This window comes from Aulonocara stuartgranti (assembly GCF_965226115.1).
Source record: "Aulonocara stuartgranti genome assembly, chromosome: 12".
NCBI lineage: Eukaryota > Metazoa > Chordata > Actinopteri > Cichliformes > Cichlidae > Aulonocara > Aulonocara stuartgranti.
The window spans coordinates 24,155,001-24,174,781 of record NC_138948.1 but is presented as its reverse complement, the minus strand read 5'-3'; the positions used below and the strand labels follow the sequence as shown (position 1 = coordinate 24,174,781).

Here is a 19,781-nt window from a genome sequence, read left to right as displayed (position 1 = left end):
AAAAATACAACTTGCCTAATAATTCTGCACTCCCTGTATAAGCAATCAGAGGTGAAACAGTCTTTAAAATTAGTCTTTCATTTGAAAAAATACAGCCTATAATTTCCGACAAATACAAAAGTTGTATTAATTAGATACATTTGATGACCCCAGAAACAGAACTATCAATGGTAAATGGATTGATTCTTATATAGCGCTTTTCTACTCTCCTGGAGTACTCAAAGCGCTCTATACTGTACAACATGTCGCATTCACCCAATCACTTTCTTCTAAGCTTTTAGTGCTTCCCAACAATCAGCAACTTGGAGTTAGTATCTTGCCCAAGGATACTTGGCATGGAGACAGGAGGAGCCAAGGATCGAACCACTAACCTTCATCAGTAGAATGACCTGGTCTACCTGAGCTGCAGCCACCCCAATCAACCCACAGCTCTGGTCAGATGTTTACAGGCATTCATCATTACTGTTCCCTTTCCAGGGTGGAATGATCTACAACATACTTTTTTTTCCTTTTTTTTTTTTTTACCAAGAACTCCTGGCACAAACTTGAATTTATTATAGATTTTCAAAAGTACACATACAGGCTCAATTATACATACATCCCCACAAATATTTGGTCAAACGTCATTTAGTAAGTTGCATCTCACCTAGATGCTTTTTGGTAGCCATCAATAAATATCTGGCATAATTCTGGTTGAAGACTTGATCACTCCTCTTGACAGAGTACATTTAAATTGGTTGGTTTCCTGGCACAGACTCAGCTTTTAGGCATAGTCCATACTTTTTCAATAGAGTTGAGTTCGAGACTTTGGGAAGGCCATTCCAGAAGTTTAATGTTAGCCTGCTTTATCCATTTTCAAAACCAAGCTTGACGTGTGCTTGGGGTCACTGTCCTCCTTCTTCATTATTCAATTCACTTTGTGCAACATACGGTACAGCCGATACCAAAACGGCCCAGGAGCATGACACTACTACCACCATGCTTGACAGCTGGTACAGTATTTTTACGTTTGAAAGCCTCACCTGAACAGTTATGAATTATATTATTATTATTGTATGTATATTTGGTGTTGCTGTCCTTCTCCCTGTTTGCGTGTGTGTGTGTATATGTATATGTGTTTCGGCGGGCGCCTTCTGGCCTGGTGGGTGTGGCCCTGCTGACGGTCTGGCCACACCCGAAGCCACACACCTGCTGCTGATCAGGCCTTGTCGGGGGAGCTACTTAGGAGAGTCTTGGAGCTCCCAACGACGCGGGATCATTCCATTAGACTCCACGAGAGGTGTGGAGTGCCAGACAGCAGCCATCATGGGGAGTGCTGAGACAGGGGAGCGGAGAGCACAAACACTGGGAGAAGACACGACACGGGAGTCTGGGGAAAGCACGGGGATTTATTGTTGTTTAGTTTCATACACTGTAAATAAACGCACTGTTTACACACAGAGCACCGCGCCTGGGTCCTCCTTCCCTACACCCCCACGGTCTGCTAGCCAGACGGTGACAACATGACATGTGAGGCAACAACAGATCGGTTAACAGTATAAAAATATTAGATGTTACACCTTCAAAAACACATATTCAATTTCTCTTCCTTTATTAATACAGCCACTTCTTTGTGGAGTTTATGTGTGGCAACCTTGAACTGGCATTGTTGGTTTGCACTGCATTAAACTTAAATGAAAATCAGCGGGTCTCATGATGATGCTGTTACCTCATCCAGTTATTAATGTATTTCTGGAAGCTCTTTAGTTGGAAAAAATTATGTGTCAGCATCAAATTAGGCTTTTTTTTTTTTTTTTTTAATTCTCAGTCATGAGTATATAAGCAGAACAAAGGCATGTGACACAAATTTTCCAGGGAACCCTTGGAGCCCAGTGATGTGGTCACCCACTCTTGTCCTTTATTACAATGACTCATTTTTTAATGAGGAATTAGTATTTGAAACATCACCACGTGCTTTTAAATGTATGAAGCCCACATGATAAATTACAACACATGTTAATTTTAGATGATGCCAGCACGCACAAAAAGACCTGCTTTCAAGTAACTCCAGGTTATTCAGTAACGGAAAGTCGGCTTAAAGATTTCACACTACAGAAACAAAATGAGTGTATGTGTAACAGTTCTCATCAAACAAACTTACGAGCCTTTTTGTTAATGCAACCACTCGTTAAGACAAATATCTACCCAGCCAATCACATTACACCAACTCAGTTAGGCATGTAGACGTGGTCAAGACAACTTGCTGACGTTCAAACCGAGCATTAGAAACGGAAAGAACGTCGATTTAAGCGACTCTGAACATGGCATGGTTGTTGGTCCCAGATAGGCTGGTCTGAGTGTTCCAGAAACTACTGATCTGCTGGGATTTTCCTGCAAAACCAATCAGATAGGAAGGCAACAAATAACAATTTATTACAACCTGAGGTATGCAGAAGGACATCTCTGAACGCATAACATGTTCAACCTTGAAACAGATGGTCTACAGCAATAGAAGTCCACACCCAGTGCCTGTAAAAACAGGACACTGAGGATATAAATTGCTTAGAGCCGCCAAAATTGAACAATAGAAGATTGGAAAAATGTTCCCTTGTTTGATGATTCATTTCTTCTGCAACATTCAGACAGTAGGGTGATACTTGGCACAGACAATATGAAAGCATGCAACCATTCTGCCTTAGATCAACATTTCTGGTCGTTGTTGGTGTAACAGAGGTATCTTTTTGGCATACTATGTTTTGGCAAATGACGAGTTCACTGCACTCAAATTGGCTTAACTTATCAGCAGATTTCAATCCCGTAGAGCAGCTCTGGGATGTGGTGAAACGGGAGATTCATCACATAGATTTGTAGCTGAAAAATCTGCAGCCATCAGGCCAGTATGGACCAAAATCTTTGGGGAATGTTTCCAGCGTAAGGGGTCCAACTCAGTGCTGACGAGATATACGTAATAAAGTGTCTCATGAGTGTATGTACAAAAAGCAGATGACACTGGTGAATGTTTGTATAGAATATGATAAATGTTTGAATGTGTAGTAGAGGTTCTAGCTTTCCTCACACCAAGAGCCTTTCATAATTTGTGAGTTTACTAATGTGAGTTGTAATCAAAATGTTCAAGATATCCTCCTTTCAAATTCAGCAACATCAAGATTTTCAGTGTTTCTAAAGTTAGTCTGAGGAAAAACTGCTGTATTACATTTATGTGATTGTACATTTTAGAAGAATCAGTGATATTCTGAAGATTTTAATATTTAAACACAAATAAAACAAAAGAAAATCAAATAAAAAACGGCAATAATTGGTGCTACTTAACTAAAAACATATACAGTGCGTCTTGGATACATTTCAGTTTATGATAGCCAAACCTATAAACATCAACAGCCAAAATATTAGGAACATCTCTCGGTGTACTAAGTGCTCAGCAGCGGCATAAAGCTGAACACTGCAAACACATTACTAACCAGTGTGATTTATTGCAAAATGTTTGCAAAATGCATGAAAGGCTATAAAACATTATTTATGGCAGTTTAAACAATTTACAGAACTAAAGATTCTTTAGAAAGTACACCGACTCAGTTAAAAAGAAAAATTACGTTGCTCCCTCTGATGTCATCTGGCAGTTTTTGTGCATTTCACCACCTGACTTCCTTTTTCATGCTCTGCATTCAAGCAGGCAGCATCGGCTTATTGCCATATATTAATCTAAGAGAGCTTCTGCAACAAACCCGATACTGTATTTTGCCCCAAAAAATCCCATTTGTTACACAGGTTTGAAAAGAACTCTTATTGTGTTTAATCTTCAATATTGATTGGCGACAGGTCCGGCAGCACAGCAGATTTTCTCTGTGGCTTTTTTGCTGCAGAGTCCTCGTCTAAATCTTTATCTTCCTCCTCTTCACAGTCATCAAAGTCATCTTCATCATCATCATAATCATCATCACTGTCCAAACCATCCATGTCTGTCTTCCTTCGTCGACATCCCTTCTTTCTCTGTTCATCAACTTCTTGCTCGTTTTGCTCCAGATGTGAGTTCACCCTACACGGTGAAGAAAAAAGATATAAGAACTGTTGTTTAACTTTGCACCAACAATCCAAATCTTCCAGTATTGCGTTGTCACAAAGTCAGTAACTCAACAAGCTACAGGAAATTACCTTTCCTTAATTAACACTTAGTGGAAGCATTTAGATGCCAAAAGCAATGCTTAAAAATATGAGAAGCCCATGAAATGATGTTCAGGGTCAAGTATTGGCTACAATGTATCTTATTCTCCACAAGGTGGCAGACTTACAGTAGTTACAGTATTATGTGTATGTGCTTGTCAGTGATAAAAGATGAAAATACATTTGCTTAAATCACTTCGGTGTTATCCCGTCTCTTTAGGAATCTAACACATGTAGAAACTCCTGTAATTCATGTTCGTTTTAAAAACTTGTTGCCAGTGTGAAAGGAAAAAAAATAAACTGGTGTCATCAAATTTGATTTTCTCAGAACATTGAAAATTGAAAGCTCTTCTTTGGATGTCAGCTGCCTTTTCTCTGACAAGATGATCCCACACAGCTTGATTGATGATTTGAACCAAAAACTTTGGTTTCATCACTCCATCAGACCCGTTGCCACTGATTTTCAGTCCAGTTTTTGTGTAATGCGGCATACCTCAGCCTTTCCTTATTCCTTAAGAATGGCTTTTTGACAACCACCCTTCCACTGAGAGCATTTGTAATGACGCCTCAGTGAACACAACAGATGCATCTCACAGGTCCTGTGTCAGATCTTTGCTGAATTTTTTTCCCCATTTCTTAAGAACATCATTTTTAGATACTGTTCATCTGCTGTAGATATTTTTTTGTTTTTAGGCCTGGCACTTCTTCTTTTGTTTAATTTCGTCAAATTTCTTTGCAGACATACTGCACACCATATGCAAGATTTTTTGGGTTTTTTTCTTTTGGCTGTCAGTTTTCTCTTTGGCACTTTCAAAGCTTCAGCTAAGGAAATGGGAACAAAACGCCTAAACATACAATTTGTTGCTTGTTGAATATCTGTTAAATGGAGATGTGACACTGGTTTATTCCTTTGAGTTAGCAGTGTTTTTTTGTTTTGTTTTTTTTTTGGGGGGGGGGGGGTTAAGCTTGAATGATTCATAGGTCAGTATTAAGTGGCTTAACAAAGAAAAAATCCTAAAAAAAAAATGCTCAGGTACAAGGACTGAACTGGAAATGAGTGGACAAAGCAGCCAATGTTCAAAGAAAAACTATGAAAGACTTTCTGAAAGCCTGAGGAACTATTGCTCAAGACCTTTTTTAAACAGGTTTTGAGCGGAGGACAAAGCTCTGGCACCTTGGAAGCAAAATATGAAGAAATGATGGGTGAGTTCGTACTTTGTACATTAATGTATATAAGGACAAAACACACGCAAACTTATCCTCTTACGGAATAACAATCTCCTCCTTCTTCCCACACTTGCAGCAGATCTCTTGCTGAAGAGAGCAGGGCTTACAAATGATGTGATACGCATCTTTTATTGTCTTTTGGGAGCACTTGACACTGCAAAAAAAACAATCAGTTATTAAGACCAATGTATTTAACTTGCCACTTAAAACAATATATCCATGTGTTGGGAAAATTCTTCTAAGCAGTGGAGATAAAATATTTAGTGGCTAATTTTCAAAGTCTGCCACTATGAAAAAATGAGATGGCTAAAATCATGCACGATATGAAATAAGCAAAGAATGTTTGTGGTGTAGTTTCATTTTTTGCACAGGTAAAAAAAAAGAAGCTGATAAAATAAACTCTTCAATTCACCGACTGCTTTGTTGTTACTTGATGTGCATTTTCATGAGCAGCTGTAAGAATTTGCCCCTAGCCCTGCGTACTGAAATCAAAGTCTGCAATACTTATGTATACTTACCATTTTCTAGGCTGTGTTAGCGGCTTGTATTTGTTGTACTTAACTTTCCACTCAAGAACACCTTTACAGCGTTGACAAAGCCCATCATGGATCTTTGAATTTGCCTTCTACAATGGAGATTAGAGAAGCAAAGACAATAGAGATGTTCAAATATTATGTGTGTTTAACAAAGCAAGAGCTATAAACAAGTTTTCACAGGAAATGATTTATCACTGGCAGAAATGACAGGAAGAAAAAAGTACAAACTCCCTACAGTCTCAGCCTTTCTCAAATAAATGAATATTGTGAATAAGTTTAACTTTCCTTAATTAACACTTATTGGAAGCATTAATTAAGCAATAAGACCACTCTGTCTCAAATCACCATTCTGTTTGAAGATTTACCTACAAATTTTGTTGTGCATAGTTAGCTTATATAATCGTTTCTGTACAAGTATAGCTACACACACACAACTTTATTATTATTTTTTTGCACTATGGTAAAATGACGTGACACACGAGTATCTCAAAAACTATTAAAGATAAAAGTCAGAAACTTTCACTAGCCTTTCTTACTTTCTTACCATGTATCAGAATGTATTGACTAGTTATAACATAGAAAAACTAAGAATAATAAAATAAAATAATAAATTCAAGACTCATTCAAGAACGCTAATAAAAACTTCACATTGAAGTCTTCAGACTATTCAGGTAATTTCTGAACATTTATTAGATATAATTGTGTTTCACAATAATGCAAAATTAAACACACAGAATACTTTTCGAAATTAAATTCATGGTAGGACACCTCAAGTTTTCAAATATCTTGAAAAGTATTTGATACACGAAGAAAAAAAATTCACAGCACACACACGTCCAAACTTTGGACCATAAAACCTTTAGAAAAATCTGAAATGGGCTAGCCGAAAATATTCTGAAGATTGATAAAATGGCCCAAATGCAAAATGCAATACAAGGCTAAATAACTTAGCTCAGCAAAGCTGACACACCTTCACTTGTGTAGTCGCTCCGTACTTGTCGTTTTTAAACGCAGTTGTGTTTTGATGCTTCTGGCCCCGCGATCGAGATGTATTACCTCTCTGAGAACTCATGTTATTAAACCTTTTTAGCCACACACGTTACACAGATACACAAACTAAGCACCATGCCGCCGAGCAAGAGCACTAACCCGGAAGAAGTAAGAACGCGTCATGAAACGTCATTGAGAACTACGTAAAAAAAGGAAAGAAAAATGTGTTATTTTAATAAACAGTATATTTCATGTATGTATTTATTTTTCTAAAGTCAGAATTTCTTTTTACATTTACAAACACACTTAATAAATTATAGCTTGTCAATGACATCACCGACTAGAACTAGAAACACCTTTGTGGACGCTGATTGGACGATGCCTTCCAATAGTAATTTCTGATTGGTTGTCAATCCTAAAAAACTTAAATCCTCAGACTGCGGCGTCTAGAAGGACCGCCCATAAACATCAAAGTCATTGGGGGAGTCGTTTTGTCGACCTCTTTTCCCATTGGTCCACAGAGCTGTCAATGAACGCCTCTTTTTCCTCAAGCCAAGATAACAAGCAGGGCTGGGCGATATTCACAACGAAAGCAGTGATGTTTCGGTGGCAGGTGATACTGCTGTGAATTGTTTGGTAAGCTGCACGGACACGTCTGCTAGATTTGAGTGAATTTTAAACTGTTATCTTTCCTATCAGCTTCACTGCTGTGCTTTAGAAACTTGAACGTTTCGAATGAGTCGATGTCGTTATCGTCCAGGACCGTATGTTGAGAAAACCGAAAGGAGGGAAAATAAAGGAAACGACAGTTCAGAAGACTGTGTGGTCCGGAGAACGAAGCTGCCAGCTAATACTAATTAAAGAAGGATAATACACACTCAAACTGACATCGCTAACCGAGGATAATCTGGCCAAGGATAACCTCGACAAGCTCTAGGTGTCGAGAAGATAAGTTAGTTGGCTTGGTGCGAAGATATCTCAAGACTGCGGTGACGTCTACCTAGTACTATCACCTTTAAACACAGAAAGAAAACCAAAACAAACCCCCAGCCGCCGTCCAGGTAAGCTTTCTTTGGAATATATGTACACTTGGTACACCATATTTTGCAGCTAATTGTAGCTGCTAGAAACGAAACCCTCACAAATAGCCTGGTGTAACTGTAATCTCTGTGAACACATTGCTACATCCACCACCATTTTACAGTAAATCGCTGCGGGGCTCCGTTTAGCCTCTGCTTGGAATGGACTTTGTGGTAAGAATGTAGGAAGCAAATAGGCTCCATTGTCGTCCCCATCCTCAGTCATCCCTGACACAGCCGTTTATTTACCCACGTATCATACAGACAGTTCAGCTGAGTTAAAAATCAGCAGCGTGTGAGTAAGATTAATCAAGTAATTTCCAGCAGCTGTTTAGCGTCGTTTCTTTAGACTGATCTAAGCAAATCAGTTGCAAGATTTATGAATATATCAGACAGAAATGTCCATCTATGAAGCTGCTAGGTGCTGTGGCTGGTCAGAGGAGCTATCGCCAAAGGAAAGAGGAAAGGTAATCCATATAACACATTGTCATAATCTGATATTAGTGAGCATTTTTTTCCCCCTGCTTGGTTAAAGAGTCACATTACAAAGCAGCATGACTGGCTAAGATAACTTGGAGATTTGCCTCCAGCTGCCATATGTTTTACCAAAAAGGAGCTGTGCTGACATCACTGCTGCAGTTTCATAGTAGCTAGAATATCTTAAGAGGTAACCTAAGGTAGGGGTCCAGGTGCAGGGAGAGACAAAAAAGCCTTTCAAGTTAATTCTCTGAGTGACTGTGAAGCCTCAGGGTAGACATGGAGAGAAAAATCACTCGGCTAGGGTCATCTCCCTTTAAAATCCTGTCTCGAGAGAGCTCTGCATTTTAGAGAGAGAGAGAGAGAGATTGTTTAGTGTAATAATAAAAAATAAAATTTTAAAAATGACAGCAGCCTGGCTCAAGCCCCTCGTCCAAGAAATCCCCTGCTTTGCTTAACAGATATAGTTGTATATGTAGAAAAACCTAATTTCGAAACTCTGGCAGAGATTTGCTTTTGTAGCATCTTTCTTGTGGGATGCATTGGCATATCGGTGTGTTTTCTTCCTCACTATGGGATATTTCTATTTTAATCCTTTTGGTTCTCTCTGTTGCAGCACTTTGAGGATGAACCACTTATCGCTCAGTGAGCTATGTTGCCTGTTCTGCTGTCCACCGTGCCCCAGCAAGATTGCCTCAAAGCTGGCCTTTCTACCCCCTGAGCCGACCTACAGCCTCATGTGTGATGACAGTGGCAGCCGATGGACGCTGCACCTCTCCGAGCGTGCTGACTGGCAGTACTCGGCCCGTGAGAAGGAGGCCATCGAGTGTTTCATGACACGCACCTCAAGAGGGAGCCGCATTGCCTGCATGTTTGTCCGCTGCTCACCCAGCGCCCGGTATACTCTGTTGTTCTCCCACGGTAATGCAGTGGACTTGGGCCAGATGAGCAGCTTCTACATTGGCCTCGGTTCACGGATCAACTGCAACGTTTTTTCCTACGACTACTCTGGTTATGGGGCCAGCTCTGGGAAGCCTTCGGAGAAGAACCTGTACGCTGATGTAGATGCTGCCTGGCAGGCGCTCCGATCACGGTAATGAAGCGTTATAATGGATGGATAAGTAATATAAAATGACGTGATATTAAAACAACTGAGCAGTATGCAGAATCCTGTAAGAGACTTATTTGTGAATGCACAAGACTCCTGCAGTCACTCAAAACCTGTTTATTAGGATGTGATAGGATGTGATAGCATGGAGAAATGAACCTAAATGGCCGTTTAGATGACTCATGACAAACAAGGAGTTAAACCCGATGAACTTTAGGGAAAAGTAAAGTTCCCACAGTACTTGAAATGATTGGATTTTTTTTTTTTTTTTTTAAATTAGAGTATCTGAAGGGGAAAGTGAAGTGACATAACACAAAAAACTGTAAGGAATATGGTTATAAAAAAAAAAAAAAAATCCCCTACAGTGTGTGTGGTGGTAATATTTAAAGCCTTATTAGTCATATTAATAGCAGGTCCCTGTTTTATGTCTTGGTTGGCAGCTTTGTATTGCTAACAGGAATATTATGAATAACAACAGTGTCAACCTGTGTTTCTGGCATGCTGTAGAAATATGGGGGCATTTTAGAAAGTGTTAAATGATGAGGATTAGTGAAGGAAATGATGATTTAGATGGAAAAGGGCAAAAATGAGAAGATGTGAACTTCTGAAGGTGCTGGGGGCGGAGGGATGACTACTTAACAGAACTTCACAAAATCATGAGGGAAGATGATGAGGAATGGCTTAGTGGGGATGACATGATGTTCTTGTAGGCGAAGAAACGTGGGTTCTGTGATTACGCTGCGCCCCCTCCTCCAATAATATGTAGGTGTGAGCGGTTGCTCTGCTACATGTTTGTACAGGTGACTAATTATTGGCTGATTGGAAACTGGTATTTATGTTTTCCCAGTTGATGATAACCTACTTGTTCAGGACTTTCTGTTATCTTATTGTGGTTTCAAAGTGCACACGACCCAGCAGGAATTCAGTTTGCAGTTGAAGTCTTGTTCTATTACACTTCGATAGTTATTTTTAAAGAATCAAACTTCTTAGTAATTGGTTTATGAAAGACTCTGTATAAAGAACTCGTTCTCTGCATCACTTGTATCTGGTCCTCATGCTCATGAATAGTTTGTTACTGCAGGTGTGAACTCTTGTTCAGCTTCAGTTCCTTCCCCCAGATAAGGTCGTCTTACATGTAAGCAGTGCTTATCAGTTTGTCTAACGCTGTGGCCTTCACTTCCTTCCATTTGTGTTTAAGGACGTCTGCTTATTGTCTCCAACCATCTCGTCATCTCCTTCTTTTGTCCTTTGTGTCACCACATTGTGCTTAAAGTCTGTAGGTTTGCCAGTAGAGTGCCTGTACTGAAAACCCACAAACAAAACATAAGTAGAACTGAAACGTAAACAGAATTCATCAGTCGCTTTTCAGATTATTGAATCAAAGCCCAAAATACTTGTTAGTTCCCGCTCCTAAGATATTTTGGGGGAAGTGGATGAAGGTAGATCTTTGATCTGGGGAATCTGTGGTAGACCTATTTCACTGTGTTCCTGATATTTTACACAACAGCTAGCTGGAACGTATTTAGGGGGGGGGGGTGAATTAAAAATGAAAATAATTTTTAGTTGAAGCTCTACCTATACATGCAGGGTAGAAGCAAGAAAGCAAACATCAACCTGCTGCGATGAAACAGGATGTGGAGGGTGTGTGTGTGTGTGTGTGTGTGAGTACTATGTCCATTATATCTGTGAGTTCTTGTTTTGGGAGAAGGGAAAGATAAAATTTCATCCAGTAAGACTGCTTGTCTGTATGTTTCCTGCTGGAAGACAAATTACTAAGAGAGCAGATGGGGAGACTTCAGAAGTGTTAAAAATGCTGGAAGAGAGGAGACAAAATGATCGAGATCAGCCTTTGGGGGGGAAAAAAAAAAAAGCTGTTCTTTAAGTGTGGAGTGTTCCTCCTGTGTTATTGCTAGTGTGGGAGTATGTTCTTTCTGTACTAAATGAAGGTTTTGGCACTGCAGAGCTTTAAAGTGCTGATAACACTGCTAAGAGCCACTGACAACAAATCTTACAGTTTATTAGCTGCTGACTTTTGATGTGAACCTCCCCAAGCACTTTCACAGAATCTAATGAATGGGCTTCTGTAAATAAGGACCTCTTATATAAGGAAGCTACAGAGTTTAACTAGAAAATTGACGGTAAGGCTTTTGCATTTAAGAAGCAAGCCACTGCTGTAAAGATGAAAAAGAACCTGCTTTTCTGGTGGTTAAAAGTCACATGTCTGTAGGTATAGGCTTGATTGTTTTCTTTTCTCATCACCCGTTCGAAACCACACTCCTGGAATGACCTGATTGCTTGTCCCCGCTTTTTTTTTTTTTTTTTTTTTTTTTTTTCCCCCCTTCTTTTAAACATCACTAATGACTTCTCCAAGTCAAAATAACAATCTAGTTTACACTGGTAAAACTGCTTGGACTGTAGCTATAATATGCAAAGGCAACATGTTGTCATTAGCTGATTGACTTAAAAGCTAACACTACTCACTCGGCTCCATATTTAACACCTTCAGGCCACTTTAACTTTTTTACACTGCTTGCTACCATCAGGTACGATCACTGAAGCAGGGCATCAAATACAGGTTCTCATGGTTTTGTAGGTTTATTTGGAAGAAATGTCTTTGAGATAAGATGAGCCTTTTAGGAACAAGAATTTGTTTTTTCTTTTCCTGAAGGCCTAACCTTGGGGCTTGACTGCATATCTCGTGCTTTGTAGTCACATGGTTAGCAGTCCCACAGCAGAATTAAACTACGTGACCCATGGGTCTTGCAACAAAGACGAGTTGAACAAGGTTAGATGACTTGTTTTTTTTGTTTTGTTTTTTCAGTCCTGTGCTTCATATCAGTGTTTTATTACAGATGCACACATTTGTAATCTGTCCGTCCTAGTAATGGGCAGGTGCTGAGTGTCTGAGAAAGCTTTCTGTACCCGAATGGTCAGCATTTAAGAAAAGGTCATGAGACATCAAGGTATTTTAGAGCTTTAGAATTTAGCTTTTCAATGTGATTCTTAGAAAATCCACTCTCTGCGTACAAGGCAAAACAGATGCAGGACATTAAGTTGTAGTGTTTTTTGTTTTTTTTTTCTCTTCAGTCTAAAGGCCAGTGTAGACACTAGTTGTATTTGTGTCTGTGTGTGTGTGTATAGCTACTTTCAGCTGCTTCCTTGTCACATGGGTTCACTGGAGCAGGTAGCATTTAATCTGTATCTTGATAATAACATCAGATGTACCTAGTGTCAAAGTGCATTACCTCAATATCTGATCTCAGTTCTCATTAGTTGGGCAAAGTTGGCTGACTTGTCGACATGGTGTGTCCCACGTCACATGAAGCAACGCTTCTGATTAAGCTTTCATTCTTTCCATTGTTACTCTAACATCACTGCACCTACATGTAGGTCTCTCAAGTTTTCTTGGTTAGCAGGAAGAGTTGGAGTTGGATGACGTTTCACCTTGTGGTAGTAGGAATGTGGTCATACCAGGGTTTTTCCTTGCTTTGCACATGCCTTTGGGGGGTGACCATACGCTAAAGCGCACACCTCCTGCGTACATTAAAAGCAACCTAACATTATTTCACAGAAATCAATGTTTTTTATTTTAAGAGGGTTTTTTTTTTTTTTTTTTTTTTTTTTTTTAAACAAATGTCTTATTTTTGCTTGAGTAAATGAAACCCGGATGTAAAACAAGACAAAAAAACCCTCAAACAAACATTGTGATGAAATGCTAATGATTTGATTTTATTTTTTTTTTCCCCAGCTGGTTACAACCCCACTCCTGACTGAAATCAGATTTGGAGCAAACCTGACCACTTACTGTGCTGTCTAGCTGATTGCATCACATTCTGTGTTTACAAATCAGTCTTAAAATTTGCAACATTACACACACAAGGCTTTTTTTTTTTTTTTTTTTGCTAAAGCAAATGATGTGCGTCCATTTGAAATTTGTGGTTCCCTTGATCCCTGGATCTCTTGGTTTATAGCCTTGACTGTGTCATTCTCTCCTTAGCTCTGCTCATTTTCCTGTTACGTTTTATATACACATTATGTAAATATTCCCACTATCAGAAATCTAACATCAACACTCTTCCTTTGTTCTGGATGGTAGTATTTGGCTAATGTCAACAAAACCCTTTTGCTATCTTGTACCATATCAGTTCAGGACTCAGTTCTGCTTTTAGGCCAGTGCTGCAGTACATCAGATTCAATTCTAAGTAACTCGACTTCATATTAATGCTGCGTTGGGCTTTTTTTTTTTTTCACAGAAAGATAAAATGACTGACTTTTATGATTTTATTTTTTAATCAACACTTAGGATTACTTGCTTGGTTATCACTGAATTATATTTTGGTAGTTTAACACTCCCTACAGACTTAATTTTGGAAACAAAATTAAGTCTGTAGGGAGTCTTTTACAGTTTTATCAATATTTTAGTCTTTGCATGCAGAATCTTTAGATTGGTTTAAATAAGGTTTCTAGTATATTGGTCTTTCTCTCAGCTGTCTCTGCCTGATCTTGAGGGCTGTGCCAGATTTATAATTGACTGAGTATGTGATGGAGAGTACAATTCAGCCTTTTGACCTCGCTGAACATGAATCGACTAGATGGCATTATCACATCAAAAGGCCTCTCTGCATGGCTTCACATTAGTCGGTTGCCTACATACCTCGTGCTTGTATCTCATGTTAGATCAGGCTTCCAGCTTTTAAGAAGAAATGAGCTCTCAACTCTAGCGGTCTGCGTTTCTTTTCTGACTGAATTTTGAACACTGTAACCTGACACTTTCTCCTTTTCTTGTTTTTCTGCATCCTTCAATGTTTTTTCACTGTATGATTCAGCAATGTGCAAATTCACCTCCTCTTGAGTATTCACTTACTCGTGTGGGTTTCACTTTACTGTGTTACTCTGTACTGACAGAGGCCAGCCACCTGTCATTTTGCTGACTGTGTAAGCACAACTACACAGCCTTTGCCACCAAAACCCTCCCATGCCTCACTGGATACGGCACGCCTTTCACCTGAGCTGGGAGTGGGTGAGATAATGTGAGTCAGCAGGGTTCTACACGTACATCCTCCAGTATCACACTAGGAGTGTGCTTAATGGATGAATGAAAAAGATTATTTTAGAAGCGATGAAACTATATGTTGTGAAATCAAGTGCCGGAAGAGGGCGAGTAGTTGATGAAGGCCTCTGGTCCAATTCCTTGCTGTATTTGTGTGTTTAAACATGAAGTGGCACTGTATTGTTTTCTTTTGCCTTGGAGGTGAAGGCATGCCAGCAGTCAATCCTACTAGACTAATATTGAGTGGTAGCCTAGCAACCAATGCCTGAGCTTTCAGACTAAGGTGTTTCCACACTGTGGCCAATAAAAACAAACAGGAAACTCACTTCCTCATCAATAATCTTATTGATCCAGGTCGCAAGCACTATCCATCTTCTTGGAAATGAATGGAGGGGAGAAATTCCCAAACATCAGCATGCATCAAGACACGAGGAAGGCAGCTCGATGCTCTTTGTTTGCTTTTCTTACCTTTAAATACCACTAGTTGCCTGGAGACAAGCCGGCTTTATCTATGAAGTAATCTGGGTGGAGTTTGATTTCTCACCTGACTGTTCTCTTCAGCACAGAAACAAACTCTTCTTAATGTCCTCACATACTAATAGATTTAATTCACTTTCACTGACTTCAGTCCACATCACCCCTATGTACTTGTACACAAAGTGTAATAATGGATCATTGAGCATTTCAGTGAAGAATTCCCCTGCTGTAGTGCAGATGGTACTCTAATCTGTGGTTTGTTTTTTGTTTTTTTTTATAAATTGCTATACATATGCGCAGGACTTCCTGAGCATATGTTTGTGATGGTGACGGCTGTGGAAGGAGGATATTTTTGGTCTTCAATGCGCAAGAGGTGGGTGGTCAAGAGGGAGTGAGACACACAATAGGGGAATGAGGGAGGACGTGATGCATAATAGAATGGATTTGTGTCAAGGGACTAAATTGAAGGTTTGAGGGATTGGTGCAACTCGGAACCATGGAGCAAGCCGAAAGGCAGTGGAGTGTGGTGTTGGCTGGGACTTAAGCAACTAAATAAAAAGACTAGGAAACAGTCAATGTGTAGTTATCATCTTAAAGGTTCCTTATCCCGGCCAGTGTTTAACATTGTTGCTCCACAGCAAGACGTTCCTGCTTCCTGGTTTGAGGGCTTTTTGTGCAGAGTTTGCATGTGCTAACCCTGTTTGCATGGGCCCTCCCGAGGTACACTGGCTTTCTTCCAAAGTCCAAAGAGGTATATGCTGGGATAACTGGTGATTATAAATGTTACCATTTGAGTAATTGTGAGCATGAATACTATCTCTGTCTGTGTTGGCTCTGCGGTAGGTTCTTCCAGGGTGTTCCCTGCTCTTTGGCCCATTGATAGCTGTTATAGGATCATTGGGTTCATAAGCCTGTATGCCGGTATTAGGATACATAGCAAGGGTAGCTTTCACATCTGTGAGTGCACCATTAATGCTGAACAGTGTACACAGATTTGTATATACATTTTGCTCTTTAAACCAAAGCAACTGTTCTCCTCAGTTCCCAGATGCCTATAGAGAGGAGGTGATACTACTACTACTACTACATTTTATATGTGGAAATGATTCTTGTTTGCTGTCTGATTTATTTTTGTTGTCGGAGTTCTAGTGACTAATAATTTTTGAGTGTAAGCAGGTACACAGTTGGTGTCAAGAGTAAAAGACAAATTGCATTTGCTGTAATTCAGTCTTGAAACCATGGCCATCCCATTTACAGACAGTGACTGAAGGATGGAACAAGAAGTCATGGCCCAGTTATTTGCTGGCTACATCAGAAGCCCAAATTAAATGGCCATTGCCCTTGGAGGTTTCTCAGCAGTCCAGCTGAATGATGGGTTTTCAGATTTTTCTAATTTTATTTATTTAATTTTTACCTTCCTTACAGTTTCTTCCTTTTTTTTTGTTTTTGTTTATTTATTTATTTTATTTGAAGCTAAAGTAACATGCCATAAATAACAGAAGTTGTTGCCAAAAATTCTCATAATCAGGCAATTAGGTTAATATTTAGCATTATATTAGCTTTTAGCTTCTGAGAAATGGCCTTTCTTCAGTAGGGCTACGGGAAGGGGGACGGCAGTTTGATTATAGTGAGTGTTGTTTATTTTTTATTTTTAAGTTTAATAATCCATTCGTCAAATTTGGCAATTTTCAAACTATGGTTCAGTTTCAGGCAAAGGCGCTGCCACATCAGAAAGGGCGCTGTCATTCTTCTACAGTTTTGTACAAAGACTTGACATTTTGTTCTTGTCCTTACAATTCGTCTGTTACCTAAGCAGCTATATTGTGTTGTATAACCAAGATAGGCTTTCATTCCTCGAATTGTGTACATTGCAGTCAGCTGAAAGTCAAGTTGCTTTTAATACTGTAGCATCAGCCTTTGCTAATGCTTTTCCCATGCAGTGCCAACCTTTTCACCCCTATTTATACTGTGTAAAGACCAGCTGATACCAATAAACAGTTCCTATATTGCTGCTCGTGACTGTGTCCAAGCTAGACTTTGCTGCGCCTGTGTGTACATTTCCATATTTAATACATCACCCTGCACTTAAAGTCTGTTACCTTTAATAGCAGCAACACTACATTATTGCAGGTTGTTCTCTTGCAAAGGGTGTAAGTATGTTAATCCATCACAGCGTTTTAAAGCGCTGCTAGACTTTGGTGTTCGTGTAGTCATCAGTGTATTATAGGAATGCTGCAGAGCTAAGGCTCTAATGTTAGTGTTCATTTGAAGTCCCTAATTTTAATACTAGAGTAGAGCTTTATTTGTCATGTTGTGACTTTACCGTGCAAAATCCAGCAGTGCAGCGGCAGAGACAGCAGCAATGCAGTGTTTTCAGACTAGTTTTCAGGTCGTCAGCAAGAGTGGGTCACGTTCTCTGTAATCAGCTGTGGAATGCCGCTCCCCCCCACCTATATTTATTTCTCCCTCACCCTAAATACAGTATCTGTCCCTTTTGCTCTATTTCAGCTTCTTTTGCTCTCACCCCCCCCCCCCCCCCCCTTCTGAATCACGAGACATTAGGGGTGGTCCTCTTTTTAAGCTGCCCTGAAAAGCAGCACAAAGACAGACTTACTCAGCTATAGCTTGATCACATCTTGGTGTGCTTGTTTTAGGAGTCACTGTAATCACAGAGTCCCTGACATGATGGTTTTACTGATAAGTGTATGAGTAAGCCTCATTTTCTGATAAATAAATGTGGATCCTAAAATAAAGCATTTGCTCTTTTTGTTTTGCCAGCTAAGCTGCTTTGTGTAATTAACTGAAGGCCCAACTGGATGCTTGCCAGTGTCTGGATGAGCACACAAAATGTATCTAGCTACTAGTAGTGTAAATATCCTATTCACGATAAGCAGAGGGTGATGTTCCTGTACTGTTTGTCCTCCTTGTAGGTATGGTATCCGTCCAGAGAATGTGATCGTGTATGGTCAGAGCATTGGCACCGTGCCCTCTGTAGACCTGGCTTCTCGCTATGAGACTGCTGCAGTCATCCTCCACTCCCCGCTCACCTCTGGCATGAGAGTGGCTTTCCCTGACACCAAGAAGACATACTGCTTTGATGCCTTCCCAAAGTGAGTGGACCGTACGGACAGATGGCATATGTGGTAGTCAGGCTAAATCTGCCACACAGTATACACTTAAAGGGCTGCGGCCTCACGTGCATTTAATAACGCAGCACTGTATGAATAAATGTGCCAAGGAAAGCACACAGCTTAGTTGAAAACTGGATTTATTTATAAGACAGCAATTCAGGAAGTAAGTTTTGTTTTTTGTTTTTTCTCTTTATGGGCCCCCCCCTTCCTTCCTCCCACCTCTCTTCCTAGTTAAGCACCCAGGAGACTCCTTAAAAAAGCAGATATTCAATAGCTCCCCCTGGTGTAGAATCAGGAAACTAGCTGTGCTCCTTTTTTTTTTTTTTTTTTTCCCAGTTAATTATTGTTTTAATTCATTCATTTAGAGAATACTTTTAGTAGCAAGAACATTAACTAAGCCTCCGTTTCCCTTTTTTCTTTCTTGTGTGTGGGTGTTTTTTTTTTTTTTTTTTACTTCCCTATTTCTGACATGTTTCCTCTCTTTTTTTTTTTTTTTTCTTGTTTCTTTCTCTCCCTCCCTCCCCCCCCCCCCTCTCTCTCTCCAAAGCATCGACAAGATTTCCAAGGTAACATCACCAGTACTCGTGATCCACGGTACAGAAGACGAGGTCATTGATTTCTCCCACGGGCTGGCACTATATGAACGCTGTCAGCGCCCAGTGGAGCCGCTCTGGGTAGAAGGGGCCGGCCACAATGATGTGGAGCTCTATGGACAGTACCTGGAGAGACTGAAGCAGTTTGTTGCACATGAGCTAGTCAACTTGTAAAGGAGCTGGGGGAAAATGGCGGAGAGGGAAGAAGAGAACACCGCCCCAGATTTAAGGAGATGATGAATGAGGGGTACAACATTTTATTCTAATTCAACTAGAAGTTGTGTGTTGTACCAACATTTTGATGGTTGACTGCCCATAAATCGGGCTTGCCCACACCGTCTGCTCCACACGCTGCAGCTGTGAAGTACTTTTTTTTTTTTTTTCTTTTTTTTTTTCTTTTTTTTTTTTCTCCTTTTTTCTTTTTTTAAATTTTCTTTCTATCATGTTGAAAATTGCACATTGTGAAATTCTGTGTGTGAATAAAAGGAGAAGCAGACGTGTGCACAGGCAACATACCATGTGTACTTGCCATGTATGACTGTGTATGTGCCACATTTTTGCTGCCTTTTGTGAAGGACATGGTCCACAGAAACTTTTGACAAGCTGTGCTGGACCAGACTCACTCAAATTCAACTGAACTCAGTCTGACTCTACAGACAGATTTGGTCTAACGCACTGCAGTCACCATGAATTCTTCTTTTTTTCTTTTCTTTTTTTTGAGTACTGTTTCTTATATATTTCTTAACATTCTACTTAATATTGCACGTATCAACTGTCACTGAAGAACTGTACAAGACAAACTGACATATTACCCTTCCGTGTCGGTGTTGCCAAATGTGTAGTATGATACATTGCAGAGATTTAGGAATACAAGGAAGTGTACTTTTACAAATCATGTCTAGAACCATCTCCAAAGCTTCGTTAGTTGTGTGAATCCTCCACTTCTGTTTAGTTT

At 39.8% G+C, this 19,781-nt stretch overlaps 2 protein-coding genes across 3 annotated transcripts in view; one reads left to right on the top strand and one right to left on the bottom strand.

The window, feature by feature from the left end:
- Positions 1 to 1,867: 1,867 nt before the first annotated feature.
- Positions 1,868 to 7,075, bottom strand: cUnh9orf85 (chromosome Un C9orf85 homolog). Its single transcript, XM_082553854.1, has 4 exons — positions 6,892 to 7,075; positions 5,904 to 6,010; positions 5,426 to 5,539; positions 1,868 to 4,033 (listed from the first exon to the last, which is right to left on the bottom strand). The coding sequence occupies exons 1-4, from the start codon at positions 6,991 to 6,993 to the stop codon at positions 3,790 to 3,792; spliced, it is 567 nt and encodes a 188-aa protein (XP_082409980.1). The 5' UTR covers positions 6,994 to 7,075; the 3' UTR covers positions 1,868 to 3,789.
- A 380-nt stretch (positions 7,076 to 7,455) lies between these two features.
- Positions 7,456 to 19,781, top strand: part of abhd17b (abhydrolase domain containing 17B, depalmitoylase) — a 13,445-nt gene continuing 1,119 nt past the window's right edge. Inside the window, exons 1-5 of one of the 2 annotated variants that reach the window (XM_082553667.1) lie at positions 7,456 to 7,547; positions 7,672 to 7,972; positions 9,084 to 9,560; positions 18,033 to 18,212; positions 18,781 to 19,781. The exon at positions 18,781 to 19,781 is cut by the window's right edge and continues 1,119 nt beyond it. In XM_082553667.1, coding sequence (XP_082409793.1) covers positions 9,094 to 9,560; positions 18,033 to 18,212; positions 18,781 to 19,000 — 867 coding nt within the window. In that variant the 5' untranslated portion in view covers positions 7,456 to 7,547; positions 7,672 to 7,972; positions 9,084 to 9,093 and the 3' untranslated portion in view covers positions 19,001 to 19,781. The remainder of the gene's footprint in view (positions 7,548 to 7,671; positions 7,973 to 9,083; positions 9,561 to 18,032; positions 18,213 to 18,780) is intronic. The other variant, XM_082553668.1, reaches the window with a different exon arrangement.